At 41.8% G+C, this 23,064-nt stretch overlaps 1 protein-coding gene across 1 annotated transcript in view; it reads left to right on the forward strand.

Annotated features, from left to right (window-relative positions):
• The window catches only part of RPS6KC1 (ribosomal protein S6 kinase C1), an 85,123-nt gene extending 67,084 nt beyond the window's left edge, over positions 1 to 18,039 (forward strand). The window contains exons 13-16 of the mRNA XM_079299037.1: positions 46 to 135; positions 11,437 to 11,519; positions 12,231 to 12,326; positions 15,412 to 18,039. Coding sequence (XP_079155163.1) covers positions 46 to 135; positions 11,437 to 11,519; positions 12,231 to 12,326; positions 15,412 to 15,522 — 380 coding nt within the window. The 3' untranslated portion in view covers positions 15,523 to 18,039. The remainder of the gene's footprint in view (positions 1 to 45; positions 136 to 11,436; positions 11,520 to 12,230; positions 12,327 to 15,411) is intronic.
• The last annotated feature ends 5,025 nt before the right edge of the window (positions 18,040 to 23,064 follow it).

Consider the following 23,064-nt stretch of genomic DNA (forward strand, 5'->3'; position numbering starts at 1 on the left):
TGGAAGGGAAAAATGTTTTGATTTCTCCTGTCGTTTTGTTTTTAGGACACATTCAGCTAACGTATTTTAGCAGGTGGAGGGAGGTTGAAGATTCCTGTGACAACGATGCCATAGAGAGAATGTACTGTGCCCCAGGTTAGAGCAATCACCTACAATGTTTCACTTGGAAAGTAGATTAGCAGCTTTCATTTTCTCATGTAGTCTCTGTAGCATACAGCTTGAGATCATGCAATATCTGAGTTTTCTTTGCTTCTTTTCCTTAATGTCTTAAAAAGCTACAGGGCTCATAACTGCTTTATTGTTGAACTGTGGTGGTGTTTGTTATGTCATTTTCATAATGTGTAATTCTACTGAATGTCTTATTTAAGCAAGTTAGGAATGTTCTGTTTTCTTCCAGTTATTTCCTGTGGGTGAGCACATCCTGGTAAATGAAAAGAGCAAATGAGACTGAAAAGGTGACACTAAGACCCTTAAAAATACAAAAGTTTGTACATGCAAAGGACATGGGTGGTGGGGGGAGAACCACAGAGGTTTGAAAAATACAACTCTAACAGGCTCAGATGCCTCTGACATTTTTGATGCGCTGCAGTGGGCTTTGAAATAGTTTAGAGAGCTCTTTCCTTAGAACTGCTTTCATCAATCATGAGGGTGATAAAATCAGTATCTCTTGGGTTTTTATAGCAAGGATGGCACTTGAAACTGAGCCCTCCCTCTTTTTCTTTCCCCAATTTATTTTCTGCTAATATAGTGGTCTGTGATTTTTGGTAGTGACAGCCAAAAATCAGGTGTTTCACATACAGCTTCATATTTTAAAATTTTCATAGTTATAAAAGCTGCGTTTGGAGTTGAAATTACTGTTTTTATTCCTGTTTTGAAATGCCAACATGACTTTCTGCTGAGTGCGTGGTCTGGCCAGGCATTGCAACTTGCCATGCAGATAGTCCTCAAGCTCAGAGTCTGCAAATGTGCTTAGAAAAATTTAGAATAAGAGTTACCAACCATGGAAGTTCTGAATTTGGTTTGGCATCAGGTGTTTCTTCTGTGTTTTTGTTCTGCAATTGAAATGCAGCAAGGAACTGCCTCTGTGAATAAAGGTGGTAGGTTCTCAACAAACTTTGAATGTCAGCTTCTTGAGATAAATAAGAAATAAAATATTTTCTGCATGAGTCAAAAGGGCAGGTATTGCAGAAAATAATTCTTTTCACCTATCAAAGTAAACCAAACACCTTCGTTCTATTCTCATGCCACTTTTATTCAAGAACAAGATAATTGAGGAATCCCAGCAATTACTGTGTTTGTTAAATAGATGGTTTTCCTGGTTGCCAACATGTGTGACAACCTGTTAGAGGGAGGTGTTTTCCTGCCTCCCTAACCCAGCCTCGAACAAAGCACTCTCCAGTTGTGTTCTAGCAAAGATGGACGTGCAGCCTTTTCCCACCCTGTCATCATTAATGAGCTGTGAAAGTCAAAGCTTAATTTTTCTGTACTTTAATGAGGATCCAAAGAGAGGCTTCTTTTGCCCCCTAAGCCCCAACCAGCCAACTCCTGCAGTAATTAAGTGTTTAGGGAGCAGTTGAAATAATATTTAGAAGTCCCTGAATGCAAGAATAAAGTTTTCCACGCTGTCATTATTTCCACCTCACAGCACAGGTGTGGTATCCATCCGGGCTTTTTTTGCTGAAGTTGCCCTCCCCTCTCTGCCTTCTCTGCCCTCTCTGCCCTACCCCAGGCTGCATTTGCTTTTGTGTCTCTGCAACTGGTGAGCTGCAAGGTGAAGATTTGCAAATGCAAGTGTTACATAGATTCAAGGTGGATGAATTGGTACTGCTCCATGATTCTTGATCTTAATGTTATCTCTGTGAAGCATGCTTCTGCTTTAGTGTAGCTGTTATGTGCTAATTTTTAGTAGGAGAGAAATACTTGATATAACTTAGCAGCACAAAATATATTTTGGAGCCAAGTGCTGTTCTATTATGAGGAATGATTCAGTATCATAATGTATCAAAAAAAAAAGTAGCTGAGTCCACGGCAGTTTCTTAGTACACTGCAGCTGGTAAATGTTGCTTTAGAACTTTTGACCAGTGTTAAAAAAATAATCACGTTAATAAGCTTTCTCTAGGTTCCAGAATTACAGGGGGAGAAAAAAGCTTCATTTTGATAATAATTTTTTTTTTAAATTTTGAGGAGTGTACCATGTCCCTGGAAGCCCTTTATTACAAAAGGGTTGTTCCTCAAGCTGCTTCTTGAAATAAGGATTTTGAAATATATTTGTGCTTCAGTTCAGTACACTAGGAACAATTTTTTAAGGTTTTAGTTATTTTTAAGTTTCTTTTTAATAAAAGTGTTTTTCACAACTTGTTTTTTTTCTGCTGAGGGAAATGCTGTAGTTTTGTAGAGGTGAAGAATTATATTTCCAGAATTTTATCAGGTCTTGTGATTTCTTACTATAATAAAACACGAAGTCCAAAATAAATGACTCAAAGTGAGTCTTTATCTTGCATTTTCCTGGTGTTTTCAGGATTATGTGCTGTGTTGCCCTGCCTCTGGGTAGTCAGCCTTCTTTCTCCTTTTCTCTCCTGCTTGAAGGATGCAGTGAAACTTGACATGTAAAAATTTTGTGTTTCACTTCCTGTGTGTTTTTAACAGGGCTCAATATAGAACAGATTTGGATATGATAACTTGTATGCTACCCAATTTCAACAATTTAGTGCACTCTTTCAACATATGCAAGAAGGGGAAGGTGGCTATCAGTAATCATTGCTTTTTAGGGTCTGCTGTTGGAGACCAACATAATGAGTTTGGGGCTGCAGTTCTTATTCTGCATTGATTTTTGAGGAGCAAATTTTGGAGGCAGAAAAAGGGGAGGATGGATGTGAAATATAAACGCATTGCAGGATGTCTTCAGTTTGAAATAGGTAGGAAATGGTATTGCAGAGTTATAGGAAAATTTTAAATGTGTTTGAAACAATTGTGTCTTTTCAGTTGTCGAGGTTTCAGATGCTGCTTTTCTGCACTGTAAGTTATAAAGTGATTTGCAGTGAAGTGCATGAAGAGGTATTTAAATCTCAAGTTGTTTTATTTGTTGAAGAAAAACAAGAAGTCTAAATTCTACAAATTATGTATTGAAAACTAATTGCTGGATGGGCTAGGGATAATATTGTAGCTTTTCAGAGCCAAGGGAGAATGGAGGTGGAAGTTGCTTGCAGGATCTAGGATTTTGTGTTTAAGGCTTTCTGTGCACCTTGCATTAAGGTAAAGCAAGGCAGTGTCAGTACAGTGACAGCGATCATATCCCTGCCCTGGTGAAGTTCAGCTCCTGTTGTCCCACGAAAAGCGGAGAGGCAATTTGTCAAAAAGACATTTTGCAGTGCATATACAAAATAACAGAACGACTGCAACGATTATGAATGCAGAAGTGTCGAGAAGACGAGGGAAGGGAGCAGTTTGAAAAGCTGCATCCCGCTGCCTGCGGGTGCAATTAGTTTTGTGTGGAGCAGCGGTTGTCATTGTGCATGGTGCAGGAGCAGGGCTGCAGCAGCTGCAGGAGCGGCGCTTGCCCGCGGCCGACGGGAGGTGGCATTGCACCATCAGTGGATGCTGCTGCCGCACCGCTGCCCCGAGCCCGCGTCGCTTCTCCCGAGCGCTGCCGACCCAACACGCGGCTCATTTCCAGCGATTCCCACATCACCGCTTGTGATCGCGGGCTCGCCGTGTCTGACGGTGCTGTTGGATCTGCTGGTGTGGCTGGGTGACTCTTTACTGCTCTGCAGTTCTGCTCAGTTTAAAAAAACAAAAGTTCCTGGACCAGCTCGGGTGCCAGCAAAGCTGTCTGCAGATGCTTAAAAGTAGTGCCTGTGCGATACTTTGATTAATGGCCAAATTAAATCTTTGCTGTTCACCTATGATAAGTCAACGTTGTTTCTCTAATTCACAAGGGAAACGTTGGATTATAAATCATGCCATATAAACTCCACACCACTTCAAGTAAAACTGTGGGGGGTTTGGCCAAGAATGACCTTTGCTTTTAAAGAAGAAATTAAGCACTTGTAACTGAGAATTTTGGCTGTGTTAAGATGGCTAAGGTGACTGCTGTGAGGTTTATGTGTTTTGTTTCCTTTAACTTTTCTCCTCTTTATAATAATTTTGTTTTCCAAACATTTTAAAGTGTGCTGAGCAGCTGATGTCTGAATACAAAGTTATTAGCAGATCAGATGAGAATGATTCACTTCTGTTTAAACAGCCCTTTGCTCTCCATGCCCCCTGAGAACTCTTATCACATATTTGTCCAAAAAATCCCCACAAAAACTAACAAAAAATCCCTTGCTTTATCCACCTGCCTGGTGGCTGATAATATCAGGCATGTATCTCTTTATCTCTTGGTTAATGTGCCTTGGTATTCTGAAGGGGGGAAAATTCCAGTAACAGATTCAATTTACATGGACAGAAACTTGAGCAAATGCCAGCCTAGCAGGGGGGCCATTATTCTGCTCTATAAATAAGTTTAAAAAAGAAACACACACACACACACAAACCTGTGAATCAACATGTTTTGGTCTAATTGAGAGAAAAGCAAGATAGATGAATTTTGAAATGCAAATTATCACCTTCTGTTATTTTAAGTATTGGTTTTGCCAACATTGTGATCTTAAATATAAAGGGTTGTTAACTTTTAAATACAGTAATAATTGTATTCCATTCTTGACGGTCGCAATTTTAAAAATAAAATTGGTAACTTTTTTTTTTAAGAAAACCCTTCTCAGTATGCTGAATACCTGTGAGAAAGACAGAATTGTCTACAGCCATTGCCTACTTGGAGCTGTCTTTGGGTAAAACAGATTTAAATTGAGAATTTTCTCCTGAAGAGAAATCTTTAAGTTACTTCTTCAGTCTAACCTGTGAAGTGTCATGTTGTGGAAGCAACTTGCTGGTCTGACATCTTGTGTGAATATGATGTGTGAATGAGATGTTTTATTTACACTCCCTGAGTCCTTGTTCCAGCAGCGGGGATGCTTTCTGTTGCATCCCTGTAGTGTTTTTGGAGGATGAGGTTTCAGAACTGGGCTGCCTTTAGAGTCTGTCTTCTTTTTTGTTTAAACAACAAGTTTTTACCAGACTGTGTGTACTAAAAACTGCTTGAGATTCTAAAGCCAAAGGGATCTTAGCTTCATAGAAAATGTAAGTAGGAAACTGGCCATCAGTAATGCATCGTATTATTCTGATGCTTTCATAAGCTGTGTGCTATAATCAAGCCTTATTTACACAAACTAGCAACCACAGAAGCCTACACATAAATATATGGTAAATTTGGTTTTATGTAACCTGCTGTTACTTGTTCACAGTGCAAAACCTAAGCAAAAAGAAGGTTTTGTGTGTAAATTATTTTGTTCAAAAAAGACAAAAATGTTTCAATGTGCAACCTGATTTTTCTACTCTCAAATGAAGATGTCACTTTTGCTCTTAAACAATTGAAAATACAGATGCAAAGTGCATCTGGTCACCTAAAATATATGGCATGAAAATAAAAATTGCTAGTTGATATTATTAGCCTGCATGCTATAATTTTTATTTACTGAATAAGGAAAAAGATTATTTGCCTCTGTTTACCAAATAGACATTTGATGCAGGAAAGCCTGCATATTATTTGTGTATGTGTTTTTCAGTAGGAGTTTGCAAGCACTCATTAAATCTGCTGTTCTGTATTATAGTAATTTAATTTGAGTAGATTGTTTAAGAAGCAAAATAACTGTGGTAGATTAAAGTGCCATTGACCCTGAGAGGTGTCGAGGGGTGGGCTGGTCTCATGGTTATAGTGTAAGACTGGACTTCCTGCTTTTTATCTCTGACTTTGTCCTAGATTTTTGTGTGACATTAATGTCTCAGGATTATCCTAAAAAGACAAGAAAAAATCTGGATAGGTGAAGGAGCTTTGGGCATCAAAATCAGAAAGGGCTAGCTTGATTCAAAAAGCCCTGCAATAGGAAACAGGATCAAACATCAACATGAAAAATACATGGCTGGTATGAACAAGGTCTGAAGGTGCAGAAAAAGTACTGATTCCTGTGAGGCTGAGAGTCACAGTTTGACAGCCACCACTGGGAGTGGGACAGCCCTCTAAGGACCCCAGAGTGCCCCACAGAAAACAACGACAACTGACTGCTCCCAGAATAGCAGAATGCCGTGATCTTGGAGTTGGTAATTGAAAGCATAGGTCTGGGGAGAGCATCAGGTACTTTCTGAAAAAGTCTGATCTCAGGCTTGTTGTAAGTGCACTATGTGTTTCAGGTGAAGTACATGGTCTTGTGGTTTTTCTGAGACTCTGTAACTAGAATAAGCAGTAAGATGTACCCAAGCTGTGGATTTGTAAAAATCTGATGTGTTCATCTGGCTATCATAAAAGTCAGTTGTTAACTCCAGAAGAAACTGTGCTTTACCTGTGTTTATTTATGTCTATTATTAGTAGTAGTATTAATATTACAGATGGGACTTAACCTTGAGGATAGTATACAAGATGCCTTGTGGAAATAAACTGAGCGAGTGGGAGGTTAATTAATGTTTGCTTTGTTTTGATAACAGAACAGTAATAAAACTTTGTCTCTTTTATCACATGATTATTTTAGAGGAAGTTTTGATTCCATCTTGGGCTGCTAAAAGAAAGAAAGAGCACAGTTCCCTCTATTTTTTTTTTCTCTAAAGAGGAACATCAATGCTCATATGTTTTTGAATAATTTTTAAATCAAACTTCCTATTTTCATACTCCATTTGATCTTAGCAAATGTTCATTGGACTTGCCTCACTACTTTATTGTTTAAAGACCATGATAAACTTCTTATACTTAAATATAGATGGTTCAATACTGTGCTTTATAAATTGCTGAAGCATTTTAGGCAAAGCATTATGGCCAGATTGCTTGTGGGATGTTTTATTTAGTGTCTGTATCTTACAGTATCTTTGGCTGACTGAGTCTGATGAGAGTGAATTAGCTTGGAGTTATTTTAGTTGATTCTCTGCAAATGTTTCTTTACATATATAGATATCAAAATATGATAAAATGGTAATATTTTGAAATTAAGTGAGTGTAAGGTAAATAGAATTTCTAGAGTCTCTAATGGTTTTTCATGCAATGTTTATCTTAATGGCCACAGAAGGGGAAAATGTATTTCTTTTCAGGATGTTGAACAAGTCCAATTCCTCATGAACAGTTTCAGACATGTGATGGTTGTTCAGATGGGTCTCCTTATTTTCTTATCAGTGCAGAAATGATACTTGAGAGTATGCTGTTTCTGCTTGGAGTGTGGGATAAGGAAAAGGGCGTCCTCAGGTTTTGAAATTCTTAGCAATCTGCCCTTCTTAAATTCATGAAACAGTTTAAGTGCAAAGCCTTTCCTGACTCCTAGGTGTCTGGGGAAGCACTACATCACCTAGAGCCAGTTTTCCTGTGAGCTGACTGGAGATGCTTTTTTTTTTTAATTTTTTTTTTTTTGATATTACAGTTTCTCCTACAAAATTTTTGATTAAGTTTTTGTTCTTGGTGATTCACAAGCCATCTGGCTTGAGTTACACAGTGAATGTCTAAGGCCTCCTGTAAGCCTGGCTTCTTCCATGTTAACTATTTGTGTGTACTGGTCATGAGGCATGAGTATCAGCCCTGGAGGAAACTGGTTTTGGAAGAAAATGTGGCAGGTGTGGTAGTAAAAGCCTTTGAAATCCTTCAGCAAGAAGGGTATTTATTTCAATTTAAGGTGCTGTGTAAAGAATGAGAAAATAAGCCTTGGTTGGCCATCGATAGCTTTATTGAGAATATGTGTTCAGGAGAAGGGAAGTTCTGCTTTTTCTTCAGAACTGGCACTTCTGTGTAAATACAGAGTGTTGTCAGCTATGTCTCCCTTATCAGGAAGTAAGGTATTGCTGTGTATAATGCAAATATTGAGATAAGTATGGAAACCATAAAGAAATGGCCTTTCAGTTGAGACCAGCTGCTCTGGAAGGAGGGCAGTGCAGGGAGTGAAGGTGTTTACCCACACCATCTGTCTCTGTCTAAACCTGAGAGCATTTTACAAATCTCCTTCCCTTCCCTTCCCTTATCCCAGCGGCTGCTGTTGGAATTGCTTTGTGCAGGAATTTAGCACTGCTGTTGACTTGTGCTGCTTGGTGCTGGATGTCATGGCCATGCTTTGGGAAGGGAGAAAGAGGAAAGCTCTCTCTTTAATGAAATTGCAGTGAAATTGGAAGAGCTATTGACTTCTTTTTCACCTTACTTTATTATTTCTCTGATTTTCTATTTGAGGATGATGTGAACAGCATTTTTTTTTTGCAAATGTTGTTCTGCCAGTCCTAGAAGCACCAGCACTGTGTACATGTGTACACATGTTTATTTTTGTACAAGTCCGAGTAAGGTCCTTGATTTCAAGGTTCATGAAGGAAAGATTTGGCACAAATATCCTCATGTTATTCACTTAAGCTTATGTGTCACTACCATTTATTGTCTAAATTACTTTGCTGATGGATTGAGATGAAAATGTTTTCTTAGTGAAGGCAGATATTGTAGTTCAGATTTATTGCAATATTGAAGCTTTAAAAAAAGCATATGCCCTGTGTGGTATATTACATTAGCCAGCTACTCTATGTCCCTCAAAAGCACTTCACAATCTACAGTTTCTAAATTTTCCCATGATGTTTAGTCAAGATAAAGTGCAGTAATATTGATGTGGTATCCTGGACTTATTAAGATCAGTATTGCATCAGAAGTCGTGTGACCTTTTCGAAGTAAGGAAATGTAAACAACACATGTTTATTTGAAGTATACAGTGATTTGAAAATTTTCTTTGTTTTTGTTTTTTTTTTTTTAAGGAAAATATTTATTTTAACCTGAAATAAGGAAACTTTGGAACCTAGGGAAAGCAGCTGGAAGGCAGACATTGCATAATAGGAAAGAAGTTGAGCTAAAATTTAGTTTTTATTAAAAAACGGGACTCAGGTGTTACCCTCAGCTGAGTTTTCCATTTTCTGTTCTGTGTTGGTTCAGATGATTTGTCATGCAACTTCTGCTGTGCATGAGAGCCCAGGCAGAACCCTTCAGCCCTGGCAGAAATCTGTGTTACTTGCCTGTTCTTAATTTATTCCATTCATGTCATTTTGGTCATGGCCAAAAGTGGATGGAAGAATTCAGTGCTGTTCTTGTCAGAGAACTGCAGTGACATTTGTTTTGGCTTGACAAATATTGAAAGTGTACTTCCAATTGAAAATATGGGCTTGGATATTGAGGAAGTGGACTGTGGTTTGCTTTTTGACTCTTTTTCTGTATGTGTCCATTTTCTTCATCAGTTCTGCTTCCTGTAATGAACAGTTCTGAGAGAGAAGGCAGTGGAACTTTGGTTCTTTAGAGAATTGGATCAGCAGCATTTCTGTTTGTGAATATAAAGGGAAATAACACCAAAACTGAGTATTTTTTTTTTAAATTTATTTTCCCTGTACTCTGAATGATATTTTTTTTTCACATTTAAGTTATTTTTTTTTTCTGTTGGGCTGTAACTCATGAGGCCCATTCCCAATGAACGCCTTTGGGAAAATTGGGTTATTCCTTCTGTGGCATTATTCAAAAATTTCAGGTAAATTTCAGGTGTGTCAATATAGGATAATTAATGGAACTGAGAATGTAGTAGTCAATCTTATTAATTCTTGGCTTTGCTCTCCTTATTCTGTAATTAGTGTGGAATTTAATTAAAAAATAGAAATCTTCACTTTTGGGAAGAAAGATGCCTTGAACTGAAAAGTTCAGTTTAGTAGGTTTCACTGAGAAATGCTGTGAAAACCTTTCAGCAGCTGGTTTGTGTGGAAAGGCCCAACTTTGGGGTTTTTATGTTTTTTCTTTTTTACAGGATAGTTACCTAGATCTGCCTTTCTGAAGGACTTTAAAATTAAATTGCAAGAACAGATGTTGATTTTTACACAAATTCTCTCAATTTACTGTAATTTCAGCTTCATCTGGGTGCTCGCATGGGATCTTAAAGCATTTTAAAAATGCATGTAACTATCCTGATACAGTTCCTCATGTGGTTGCTGTTACATCTCTGTAAAAGTTTCTTGGTGCTGATAGGAGTATTCATCTGTGAGGAGCAGAATAAATTCTGATGTGTGGCACCCTTATAGTGACATATCATTCATTCCAAGTCCATTAAATGGAGTAAACTTTTCAATGTGAGGGATGTGCTACCTCAAAAAATGATGTCTGAGCCATCCTTTCTTGCAACAGCAGCCTGAGCTGAGTTCTGTGAGGTGCTGAGCCTCTTCCAGCTTGTGTGGCAGCCCTCTGCACATCCCTGAGCTCAGCGTGACTGTGCTTCCCTGCCTCTGGGGAGCTCTGGTCCCTCTCCCTGACTCTGGGCTGGGACTCATCTGGAGCTCTCCTTGGCCATGCTCATGCTAAGCTCCAGGAAATGATGAGCAGGATTTTTCTGCCCGTGCTGCACTGCTTTTCACAGCAATAGCTATGTGACTGTATGCTAATTCTTGTCCTCTGCTGGGGAGCTGGTATGGCTTTTGCCACCAAAGTTAATTTAGTACAGCTTCGGCATTTTTTTGACAATCAAAATGAAGATTTAATCTTCATTACAATCTGGTTTTCTGCCTGTTTCAGAGCAGACAGTGTGGTATGTGTGTATTTAATAATTTTTGTACTTTAAAGCCTGAGTCAGTGATGGCCAAACTTTCTGCATGCATCATGCTACTGAATAGGTGTGTGTGTATGGCCAGGGATTGTCACCCCCATCTCCCCTCCCTGCTGTCTCTTGTGCCTGTGCAGCTATAGCAGTATTGTGTTGGATGCAAGGGGAAACAACTTTTCATCCCAATGTACAGTTTGGGCTGGGCTGTAGCAACACAAAGTTACTGGCTGTGGTTATGCTGTGGGAAGTAGATTTGATATCTCTGAGACCATTGTGAAAAGCCTCCCATGGTGATCCCAGTAAAGGGTGTGGGTTAGCCATGAGACAAATCCTGTCCTCTAAGACAAAACTGAGGCATGGAGTATATTACTACACCCTCCCTTGTGCTGCTTTTTGGGTGTTTTAGGCCACTCCTGAACTCCTATCTATCCAGCTCTTCTGGCCAGGGTAAATTCTCTAAATATGCTTTGCTTTACTGTCTGTCATTGTCCAGTTTTTTCCAGAATAGAAAAATCATAACTGCAATGTCTACAAGTCTTGAAAGTGCCTATGTGTGCATGGAAAAGACAAATTATGCATGAAATGTATGGTGTTGCTGTGCTTGAACAATGCAATCTGTAGGTGGCTAAAGGGCTAACTAAATTGCAGGCATAATGAAAGCTCTGTGGTATTTAGTATATGTTCTGTCAGCATTAAGCAGTCACCTTGTAAATATATGTTAATTTTGAAGGTGTAACTGACCTTTTTAATATTAATTGAAATGTCTCATGTTTAGAGGTTGGTGCTATCCTAGAAGAGACAGAAGCCTGTGACTGGTGGAGCCTGGGTGCCATTCTTTTTGAACTCCTCACTGGGAAGGTAGGGCTGGGGGCAAGTGACTTGATAAAAGTGACTTTTGGCCAGTAGTTTGTCACAAGTGGTGTGCCCAGGTGTGATTCCCTTGACTGTGTTTCTCAGGTGAGCTCTGCCAACCTGAGCACTCTCAATTTGCTTAGTCTGCATGGGACCAGAGAAACAAAATATGCTCAGCCTTCAGCAGGACAACTTAATGGAGCTGTACCAAACTAAAGACTAAAAAAATAACCAAAACTATTCTAACCTCTTAGCTACAGTGAAATCCAAGTTCTCTAACATTCCATCTGTACATGTACAAAACTTTTGCCCTAATACTTCCAGTATTATTTCCTGAGACTGTGTAGAAGCCATATGTTGCTCTTACACATTAATTCAGTATTTTGAGACAAGGAGTACTCTGCCAAATCAAACTGGTGATTGGTTAACAGCTCTGCATGAAGAAAGCAAAGTCCACCAAATTCCCAGGCTCTTCAAATTTGAGTATTAGAACAGCTTTAAGATGTAAATGTTCTAAAACTGAATCTCAGGGAGCTCATCAGCACCTGTAGACATTGCTCCCAGAACCAGTACTTCATATTAGGAAGCACTGAATTTTGGCTTTGTGTGTCAAATTTGCATGGATATTAGGAGATAATCCAACACTGCAATTTTGAAATAAATAAATATGCCTTCCTGCTTTGATTAATTTTTTCCATTTTTCCTTTTCTCCTCCAGTCTCTGGTTGAGTGCCATCCATCAGGAATAAACACTCACACTTCTTTGAGTATACCAGACCATGTATCGAAGGAGGCCAGATCACTGATTCAGCAGGTACATGAGGGGAGAATTTGTTTTCTCTATGTGCATGTGTGGATGGGATGAATACTTACCTACCTAATTTGTTCTGGTGAAGTAAATGTGAAGCCAGAAAGCTGCTGATAGGAACATGGATGGCTCTTTTGTCAGCACTGATGAATTTTGCCTGGTTGTTTTGTTGCATTTGCAAACTTTGACTTCTGCTGCCAGCTGGGTCTGTAGAAAGCTGGAGTGCTTTGCCGTTTCTTCAAAGAACAAGTTTGGCAAATGCTTTGGAAACACCTGCTGGTGATACATGAACACTTTAGGAATTCTGCCCTAAATGTTCGTGGAAACATTTGTAATGAACTAAAGTAAAAAATGCTGATGCCAATTCAGCAAGATAACTCAAAGTGCTATGAAACCTGTAGCACTCTGATTAGAAATTATGACCTCGCTGTGGTTGAAAGTCTGTAGCTCTCCTCCAGGAAACCTTCTGGATGCCATTTGTTAAGAAAAGTACTTTCAATGGTGAATCCAATGACTTTTGTAGCCAGAAGATAAGTGGTAGGTTGGACAAAAGGTGAGAAATTGTAAAATACAGACAAACTTCTAAACTGATACACCATTTTAAAATTAATGGGAATAGTACTGTTTGATGGTTTTAGTTTACTCTTAGCTTTAGGTAGTCATAACTGAACTTACACTACAGGGTCTTGATATTCACTTAGTGCAATCTTCCTTTTAGTTAATTTTGACATAACTGTGGAAGTGGTGCCTAAATCTGACCTGTTCCACTTGAGAAGAATAAGTGATATATGTGAATTGTGTTGTTCAGCTTTGAAGAGGATCTTGCTAGTGGATGCATAAATAATGGCATGACTTATATATAGTTTTGAACAGAGCAGAGTGGACAAAGTATTTCTTGAAGAAAACAAAGGAAACAGATTTTGAAAATTCAGTGAGTGGAAACACCCAGTGACAGGTGGATTTCTGTGCTGTTACTGTGAAATGATTAGTGGAAATAGAACTGTACATTTGGACACCACCTATTTTGACTAAGTGACATGAAATCATTGAAGGTGAAAGTACATGTCTTTGTATTTCTGGCAAAGGTAGGAAATGACTGAAGAAAAATCCCATTTTTATATAGTCTGCAGATGCTATAAGAGACAAATAGCTGAGGGAAAGCAAAATTGCATTTAATGAAGGGAATTCCTCCCATTAAGACTAGAAGACAAATGAAGTAGTCCAGTCCATGTGTTCCTGACAGTGCAGGATTTTTTTTTTGCTGTAGACTAATGTATTCCCTCTTTTTACATATGCCAAAGGATGGGTCTTTTGCCACTGGTGGGTTTAAGTGGCACATGTATTTCTGCCACTCACAGCTGTGTTACAAGGCCATGTCTGTTCAGAGAGCAGTCTCCCCAGTGCCTGTTAGGTCAAGCTGTCTAGTGTAGGGTGGTGACTTATCTGGTGAAGGTTTGGCTATATGGAGCAGTAAATCACATTTTTGTTGTGTGACTATCCAAGGAAGCTGCCATTCATTGTTGAGGAAGCCTTGTCAGGAAAAGGAAGAGAGCTCTCTTGGCATGGATAGCAATTTGTCATTGCAACTTTCCTTCCCCCCACTGCCAAGGGTAAACAGGTCAGAACATCACAGAGTAACTCTCTGGGATCAGTGTTCAGCTATACAGAAAATCGTGTCAGGCGTTGTCTCCTGCTGTGGCTTCCAGTCCAGGTGACTTCATGGTAAACATCTTCTTCATTAAGCCAGCATCTGAAAAACAGAGATTTGTTTGTTTCTGCTGAAAGATAAAGTTGTTTTTTGATGTTGGTTTGGTATTTTGCACTCAGGTTGGTTTTTTTTTCAGGAGCCTTCAACTTCTGCTACCAACAAAATATTCAGTGTCACTTTTCAATAGATGTCTGTTTCAGTTTACATTTGTTTTCTGAGATTAAAGTTTTTCTGGAAGGACAAACACCAGAAAATAAATGACCATGTGTGATTTCCCAGTGTTGGTGCTGCCTGTATTTCCAGGGAAGGCAGAGACACCCTGGCTGCATCTGTGGTTTGTGGGGGATGCCAGAGCAGCACCATTCACTGTCAGCAAGCTGCTTTTACTGTGTGACACTATGACTGCAAATAGCAGAGCCATCTTAAAATGTGTAAATTCCTATGTTTATGGATGTAGGCTCACTTAGATGTTGACTTCTTCAAGATGTGAATACACATTTTTCCAAGTGACAACTGGGAGAAGTTATCCTATTAGCTGTTGCAGAAAAAGCTAGCAAGAGATCATGCCTTTGTACTGGCTGTAATTGAATAGAGTATAAACAGTTCTTGAAAACTGCAAAATATGTTTGTGTGTCTTTATTAGTCTCTTTGGAGTTTACCTCTGCATTCCCTTTTATATGGATTGGTATCTTTAAACAGATGTAAATATTGTGATTTCCTTTTCACATGAATTCAGCATGTGATGTACAACTAAAAAGCAAACGAGGTGCTGAATTTCAGGAAATTTCCATGAAGCCATTAGGCTGTTTTGTTTCTTTCACAGGGGTTTTGATTTTTCAGTTTTAGGCCATTTGTAGGACTCTTTAAAACTTTTTTTTTTTTTTTTTTTTTTTTTTTTTTTTTTTTTTTTTAGGAAATGGAGAGCTGGCTATGTTATCCTGATATTTTAGGATGAGCTCAAAATTTATGAAATGGAAAGTTACAGACCACTATCCCTGATGTAGCCATAACACAGTTGTGTGAGCAAAGGTTAACATGAAGCAAAAGCAGCGTCCAGAGTTCTACTGATGCAGGCTCTGGCTGCTGCTGTCTCTTTTTAAAATGAGGTTACACTTAAAATGAAGTCCCAGTGTGCAGTGCTTCAGGGAATTGCATGCTGTGATCAGTAGTCTCTGAAGACTGTAAGACTGAGACTCAAGGAAAGGAGAGTCTTCTTCCATTTACTGGATTTTAGGAATTTCAAGTATGCTTTTGCACTCTTGAAAGTAATTCATAGAGCAGGAAAACGGTAGGATGTCCCTTACCTTAGACCTTTCTGGAACTTTTAAGCAGTTGTTTTTGTTCTTACTCACTGAATCATGTGTGTTTTTCTTTTATGTCAAGCTTTTGCAGTTTAATCCTGCGGAGCGTCTTGGTGCTGGCGTTGCTGGTGTTGAAGATATCAAATCTCATCCATTTTTTGCCCTTATAGAATGGGCAGATCTGCAGAGATGAGAGACACGTGCCCTCTGAACAAACTCAGGTCAACTGGGCAAGTTTCTCTGGCACAGGAGCACCCTGACTTGCTTCCTTTGGATGTCTCAGACCACTTGGACGTAATGGCTAAAGGATGCTGGAGCAACAGAGCCAAAAGTGAACACTTTTAACAGGAATCACTGGTTGTACAGGGTGCTGGCTTATTTTTTTACCACAGCTGGTTGCTAAGTGTATGTGAGTCCTTTCATCAAAGGAGGGTTTGTGAGGCAGCTCCTGGAACTGCCAGCCTGCCAGATAAGCAGGGGCAGCAATGTCCTCCTGGTGCTTTGTCTGGTGATGGAAATGTCTGTAGACTATGCCAGTTGAAAGTATTTTTTTATTGTTTCAATAGACCATTTCCCTATATTAAGTGCAGCTCTTGGGGGGATAGGGAAAGAAAAAGTAAATAATTTATTAATGGTGTATGCTGAAGAAAATACTAAATAAAATACTAAAATGCTTTATGCAAAAGTTGACACATTAAAAATAATATATCCATTAAAAATTAAGAAAGCTGTTGCATAATACTGTGGAATGTGTCTTGAAAATAGCATATCATTTCCCATTCTGGAAAGAGCATATAAAAGGCAAATAATGCTGTCAGATGTTGTACTTTGTTGGCTGGCAATGTCTGTTTAAAACTCTTGACTCTGTTGTATTTGATGAGCTACATGTTAAAGTCACTACCGAAAGGGAAATCTTCTCTTCCTCAGCTGGATAAACACTGCTTTAGCACTCTAATAAGAAGCAAGAACACATAACACTAAATAAATATATAGATAACAAAGGAAGAACTCTTCTCTCATCGCCGCAGCCACTGCTTTATCACTTAATGAAGTTTACTTCCTCTAAGTGTCCTATTTTTAGCTGCTACTTCAGGAAAAAACCCTTTCTGCTCGTGTTCTTGTGCTTGAGGAAGCTTCTGAACTCCCCTGTTTGTTTGTTAATAGTCTTAATAAATCAAACAAAGCCTTCACCCACTCTGCTGCTTGAACAGGAAGAAGCCTGGGATGTGCTCATGCCAAATGACTAAGTGACATCTCTGAGCAAACCCTGGTGGGTAAGACTTGGGCAGGAGCCAATTAGCTGACCTGTTTGTTTGCTAGAAACGTCTAGAGGATGGGAGAAGAATATAAGACATGCAGAATATTTTGCTGAGTGCTGCTAGTGCTGCTGAGCAGCCATGCCTGTATGGGTTCCTGATGTACAATTGCTGTACACTGCAATGTACATATTATGGATCCATGGGTTTTTTCCTAAATATTCCTTTTGCTTGCACACTTTTTTTTCTCTCCTTTTCTTCTTCTGCCCAGCTTTATCCCGGGAACAAAGGGCAAATTCCTATGGGAAAGTGAGGTGACAGCAACGATTATTGAATTTACAACTCAAAAAAAAAAAAAAAAGTGTCCTTCCATTTGTATTTTAGCAGTATATTTTATGGGCACTCCCAAAAGTGCATCTGTACAGTCTCCATCTGTTAGACACGAGGCTGATGTATTCAAATAAAGTGGAAAAGGAAAATGCTTCACTTAAACAAAGGAAATCTGGAAACTTTTTTTTTTTCCTTTTTAAATTATTCCACTCCCCTCTTTTTTTTTTTTTTTTTTTCTTCCCTTCCTTGTGATCAGCGGGCCAGCAGAGGGGCTGTCACAACACTGCAGGTTGTAAGCAGGTCACTAGTATCACTGCCTGCCCAGCGCCGTCCAAGATTACATCACTTGCAGAAACTGCCTTTCAACCCGCCACCCTCTGGCTTCATAACAGGAACTCCCTCAGGTGAGCCACAGGAACAACTTCCTGTGCCGAGCGGCTCGGAAATCTCTGATGCAGAGACCAAGCTGATCCCGAGCTTCCTTCCAGCACTGCCCTGCCTGTCACTGTGCAGAGGGCTCCTGCTCAAGGAAAGGCTCCCTCCCCTCGGCCACCTGACTCCCTCCCTGCGGCTCTGGGGCCCAGCCACCAGATAATGCCTGTGCTGAGCTGTCCCATTGCATTTGACTGGTGATAACTGTACAATAAAGTATTTTCCATGTTACTTTGAAATGCTGTTGTGTTCAGGCTGTGCCCGTGTGCTGACTGTAAACAAAGGCAGGATAAGATAGCACGGGAGCACGAACTGGTTTCTGTGAGCAGCAGAAGGAAAACCCTGTTCTGGCAGAAACCAGATGATCAGTCACTCTCACTGCAAAGAATTTGGTTTAGTTAATGACACCAAAATGTTTTTTTTTCAAGTATGTTGGTAGTGAGGAAATCTAGATCATGGAGAGTAGAAGGAGTGGCAGCATGACTTGCCAGAAATGAGCCTTTGAGATTCTACAAGTATTTGTAACATTACCAGTGACTCAGATAATTGTTTTGTCAAGGGAAGCATGGTCTGAAGTTAATTGCACAAAACCAATACCGCTTCTATTTTTATTATTTTTTTCCTTGAACATGTATTATGTTGTATTGGTGTTTACATGTATTCCTTTAATAAACAAAACCTTTCAAACCTAATTCAGACCTTGCCTTTCTGAACTTCACATTTAATTCTTGAAGACTGACCTTACCAGATCAGTGCTTTTTGTCCTTTGCTCTAATGAATTAATTAAATCCTCTAGATGCCTTCTTTTTGGTGCCTGTTACAAAGCCCTGTGATGCACATCTCCATGTGGGTGACTGTTCATTCCCACTTCCTTCTGTTACACCTAAAAGCTAACAGCAAAACAAATCAGTGCTTTTTTTTTTTTTTTTTTTCCACAGGAATTAGTAACAGTCTACGTAAAACACAGTAAAATAAACCTATAGATTTTCCTGTTCTCCTGTGGGTATGGCAGATTACACACTTGGGGCATCTCAGTGGTAATTCATTGCCGTGTGTTGAACCACCCTGTAATATTATGTCCTGCTAAGAAAAACTGGGATACAAAATGTTTGAAGGCTTGCCCTGGGTAGAATTGCCATGAGCTGAGCCTGGGCCCCTGCCTAGAGCTATAGGAGAAACTGCATCAGGTGAAATAGAAGGGACATAACTTTGAATGGCTGCATTCACAGCTTCTGCTCTTGCAGCACAGCTCCCGTGTCTCCTGTGACAATCACCTGGCAGACAGCAGTCCCTGTCACGCTGACTCTGGGCGCACCTTTGGGATGCTGACTTGGCAGGGTTACCTGTGCCAGAACATCCACCCGGCTCCTCTCTCCAGGGCTAACCTGTTCCTTGGTGTGTCCCCGCAGCGAAGGGCACTGGGATGAAGAAGGCTGGGGAGGTCAGCCCTCTCTAAATGAAGCACTCAGCATAACAAGGTACAGGGAAGTGTGAAGTAAACCACTATGGGATTTAATTTTTTTTTTTTTTTTTTAGTGTGGTATCATCTGTTTTCTCAAGGACACTGAGTAGGAAGCTGGAGAAACAGAAACTTCCTCTGTGGTGAGATTTATGGTAGGGATTTTAGCAATAAAATGAGAAAGTGCAATTGTTAGTTTTTTTGTTGGTGCTTTCTGTGAGGGCTGTACTGTGAGCTGGGTGCTGTGGCTCCTGGCTGCTGCCTGGTCCCGTGCTCCATGTGAGGGGCCATCTCCCGGGCCCTGGCAAGTGCCATCCTCCTCCAGTCAGCAGCCCCTCAGTGCCACCCCTGTGCTGAGCCACCTTTCACAGCAGAGCCCTCAGCTCTTTGCAGCCCCCAGCAGTTTGGTGTCAGGGTCTGTTTGCCTGAGGCAGCGCCCTGTTGAATGCCGCCCCTCAGGGCCTGTTCCCTGAGGGCACTGCGCTCGCTCCATGGTGTCCTGGGGCACTGTGGGACAACTGCAGAGGCCCCTGCTGTGGCCAGGGCTGTTGTTTCCCTCAGCCACGCTCCTGCCCAGCAGCCTCCCACAGGCTCTGCTCTGCAAGATTTGTGGCACCACCTACATCAATGGTGGTTGTTTGGCATGTTCCTGCCAGCAAAGGGTAAGTTGGGCATAGTGAGGGCCAGATCTGGGGCTTTGGTCACCCTGGTGCCCCAGGACTCTCCACACGGTTGTGCCTCCAGGGCTGGGCCCCCTGTGGGTGTCACACCGTGGCGCTGCACGGGGACAAGGGCTGTGGCAAGGTCAGCAGGCTGGGGTGTAGTTCCTGCTTTTTGGGAATGGGTGTTTGGTGAGGGGGGCAGTGAGGGACTGGGCCAAGCACAGCAGGGATGCTGGCAGCCCCCAGGCCAGGGTGCCTCGTTTGGGAAGGGGTGGCAGAGCCAACTCCCAGAGGGGGAATGGGACTTGGTTAAAAGGTGCCGAGCAGCTGCTGCTGGCAGAGGGCTTGGACTGGCAGCGCAGGGCTGGCTGCTGCGCCCGGGGCCGGCGAGGGCTGCTTCCTGCCCGAGCCATCTGCAGCAGCTGAGCCGGGAGCCCTGCCCCAAAGGTTGCGGTGTCCTCAAGAAAATCCCAACTTGCGAGTGGCAAAGCGGTGGAAGTGATCCCAGTGCCTGCTAGGGCCGTGCAGAGAAATCTCCTGCACCCCTGCTGCGGGGCAGAGGAGCCTAATCAGGGTACAGCAGAGAGGCAGGATGCTCCACACTCCTGGCAGCGGGTGACAGCTCGATGTGCTGCTCCAGCAGGACCTCACTGCCTCTTGGCAGATCAGAGGCTCTCCTTCTCCAAAGGCCGCTCTGTCTCCATCTTCTTGGCCCAGGGACCCATCAGGAGGGATTAGTGCTGCTGCCAGAGGACTGCAGTGGCTCTGTGATGCACAAGAGGGCTGGGGACACGTGCAGCTCTGGGCAATTGGGAGTTGGTGCTGTCTTGGTAGGCTGTAGGTGGTCACCCTGATGCTTGGCTGCTGAGATCCTAAGGATGGCAAGTTTGAGAAAATTCCTTTGGGGGTAATAAGATAGACTAGGCTGTTGGAAAGTGGTGAAGCTGGATAATAATGGAGCAGACAGGGAACCAGCAGATCTTGGGGTCAGTGGTGTTCCTTAACAGAGCCTTGCTAACCTCTTTTTGCTTCACCTTGGAAAGAAGAGATACTTTGCCTTGATAAAACCTCACTTGTGCCAGTTTATCCCATCCCCTTCCATGAGCTGAGCCATTTATTTCTGGAGTATTTTCTAGGTTTGCTCAGCTCTCTCCATCCACATCCTGTATTATATCCTTCAGCCTTGGTCAGAGATTTTCTTGCCCTTTTTGTGCCCTTGATTCTGAAATGCTGCCCCAAAATGCTGGGACGCAGGAGCGGATTATTAGATGCAGCTGTTATACCCATATAGTGGTGAAGCAAAGAGAGAGGATTACTCCCACCATATGAAAATACAGGGATTGTAAAGGAAATTGGTTCCCCCAGCAGTGTGTGAGTAACGAGAGTTTTATGGCACCTCACACAGAGGTGGGATAACGAGGAAGGAGCCTCCATGAGAGGGACCAGTGCTGTGCCATGATTTAGAGCATGGCTCTGGCCAGCCATGCTCCACTTGGGTCTTGCTTGTGCTCTGTGGTCTGACATTTGCCAGCTCATAATCTTCCTTTACAAACCAGGCATGGAGAAGAGCTACTTCAACAGCATGAATCATGAGCCAAGTGGCACATATCCTTTCTCCAGATTTTAAAATTTGCTACTCTGCTGCCTTGGTCTCTGTCCTTTCCAGCCTCGTGTCTTCTTTGGCCTCAGAGAAGTCTCCTGTGACCAGCCCCTGCCAGGCCCAGCAAACACAATAGGGTGAGCTGAGAGGGGAGTTCCACTGAGAAGGAGCCTGGCTGCTCCGGGGTACTGCAGAGTCCTGAGTTAATCACCCTTCCAGGGCAAAGCAACTGCACCATGTGAAGTCCCAGTGCTGTTAACATCACTGGGAGTTTTCTCATTGACTTTTCTGAGAGCTTACCCTTCAATTACAGAGAGAAGCCAATTTCATGGAAACAGGTATAGAAAGCTTGTTTGCTTCCCTACTTTAAGCAAACACACCCATGTCGTTTCAATCCTGTTAGTGAAATAAGCATGGGTTTTTTTTGTTTGGTTGGTTTTTTTTGTGGTTTTTTTAATGTTGTTTTGGTTTATTTGCTATTCTGGTGGGTGCAGTTAATGTGGCTGTTCAGTTACTGTCCCTAGCTAGGGTGAGCTCTGCTAGCTTTTTCCCTCAGCCTTTGCTGTGCCTCTGATTTACTGTGGGGGCCTCCCTATAAAACAGGGAGGGCATTTTGCATGGTGGCAGGGATGGGAAGAGTTAGTGAGAGGCTGCCCTGCGTTTTAAGGCTGAGGAGTCTTTGATGAGCAGGGTTGCACATGCCCCGTTAGGGTGACTGGAGCGCCGAGGGCTGAGAAAGGCAGGCATCTGGTTTCCTCATTATTTCTTTTCATAAATAATCCCTTGTCCTTGCACCCTGGACTCTGACAGCATTTAGAATATGCCGGGCGGCTCCTTTTTCTTCTCCTCTCCGAAACTTATTCATTTGGCGAGCAATGAAACAATAGGTTTTTGTCTAAATCTTTACCAGTGAAATTGTCAGGAGAGATTTCCGCCCCCCGCTCCCGTCTATCTTCCTTTTGTCTCCTCCAGTTGCCGGGGTCAGGATTGGCCGCCAAAGGGAGCCGGCAGTTGCTTTTCCAGCCCCAGATGCCAATGTGTGGCAGCATCTGGCTGGTTGGCAGGCGCCGGGCAGTGGTGCTGGCTGCGCTGCCAGGCGGCGGCGGCGCTGGGTGGGCGCCCTGCTTCTTGGGGGATGTGGTCCCAACCAAGAGCAGGGGTAGCAATTAAATCTGCTGAAGGAGGTGAATGCCTGGCTAGCGTGGCTACAGGGCTGCCGGCCCTGGGTTTTTATTGTCCTCGTCGCAGCATCCCGTGTATCCTCACCTTCTTGTGCTGCGAGCGTTTCAGGTGCCTTAAGGCATGGAGCTCCTTGAAAGAGAAATACAAATCACTAAAAATGTAGAGATAAAACCCTCTCCTTAGAGGCCATGTGTTTGGCATGGGAAACACACGATAACAGCTTGCTTTAGAAAGGTGACATTTCCACTGAAGGCTGAATAATAAAAAATGCATTAGACTTTTGTAATGAAGACAGCTTCTGGGACCGGGGAATCTACTGCTTCCTTGAAATATATGCGTGGGAGCTCTCCCTGGCCCTAATGGGTGTCACATGTGGCTCTGGCTACATTAATGTTGCAAGCTCTTATTAAAAGGGATTGTCAGTGGCCCTTCACGTGCGGTGAATCAAAGCTGTCTTTCCCTAACTTTGCTTTTGCTCAGGCTTGTGCCTGTAGACTGACTTGCCCAGGGTTAAGTCACTTTTAATATTAAGATGGATAGAAAAGAGTCTAATACTTTTTTTCTTTCTTTTTCTTTTTTTCTTTTTTCTTTTTTTTTTTTTTTTTTCCCTCTCCGTTTTAATTCAGAGCTTGCTGGTGAAGGACTCTGGAGGGATGGGGAAGGAGGAGACAGCCAGGCAGCTTAAAGAGGCCTCTGAGGGTCATGTTGAGTCTGTGCTATTATGTTCCAGCGAGGAGAATAGCTTTATTGACAGACAGCTGTTTGACTCCTGCAGCCATACAGTATTTGCTGCAGAGCTGCATAAATACCGAGC

The sequence above is a fragment of the Erithacus rubecula genome (assembly GCF_903797595.1).
Source record: "Erithacus rubecula genome assembly, chromosome: 2".
NCBI classification, from domain to species: domain Eukaryota; kingdom Metazoa; phylum Chordata; class Aves; order Passeriformes; family Muscicapidae; genus Erithacus; species Erithacus rubecula.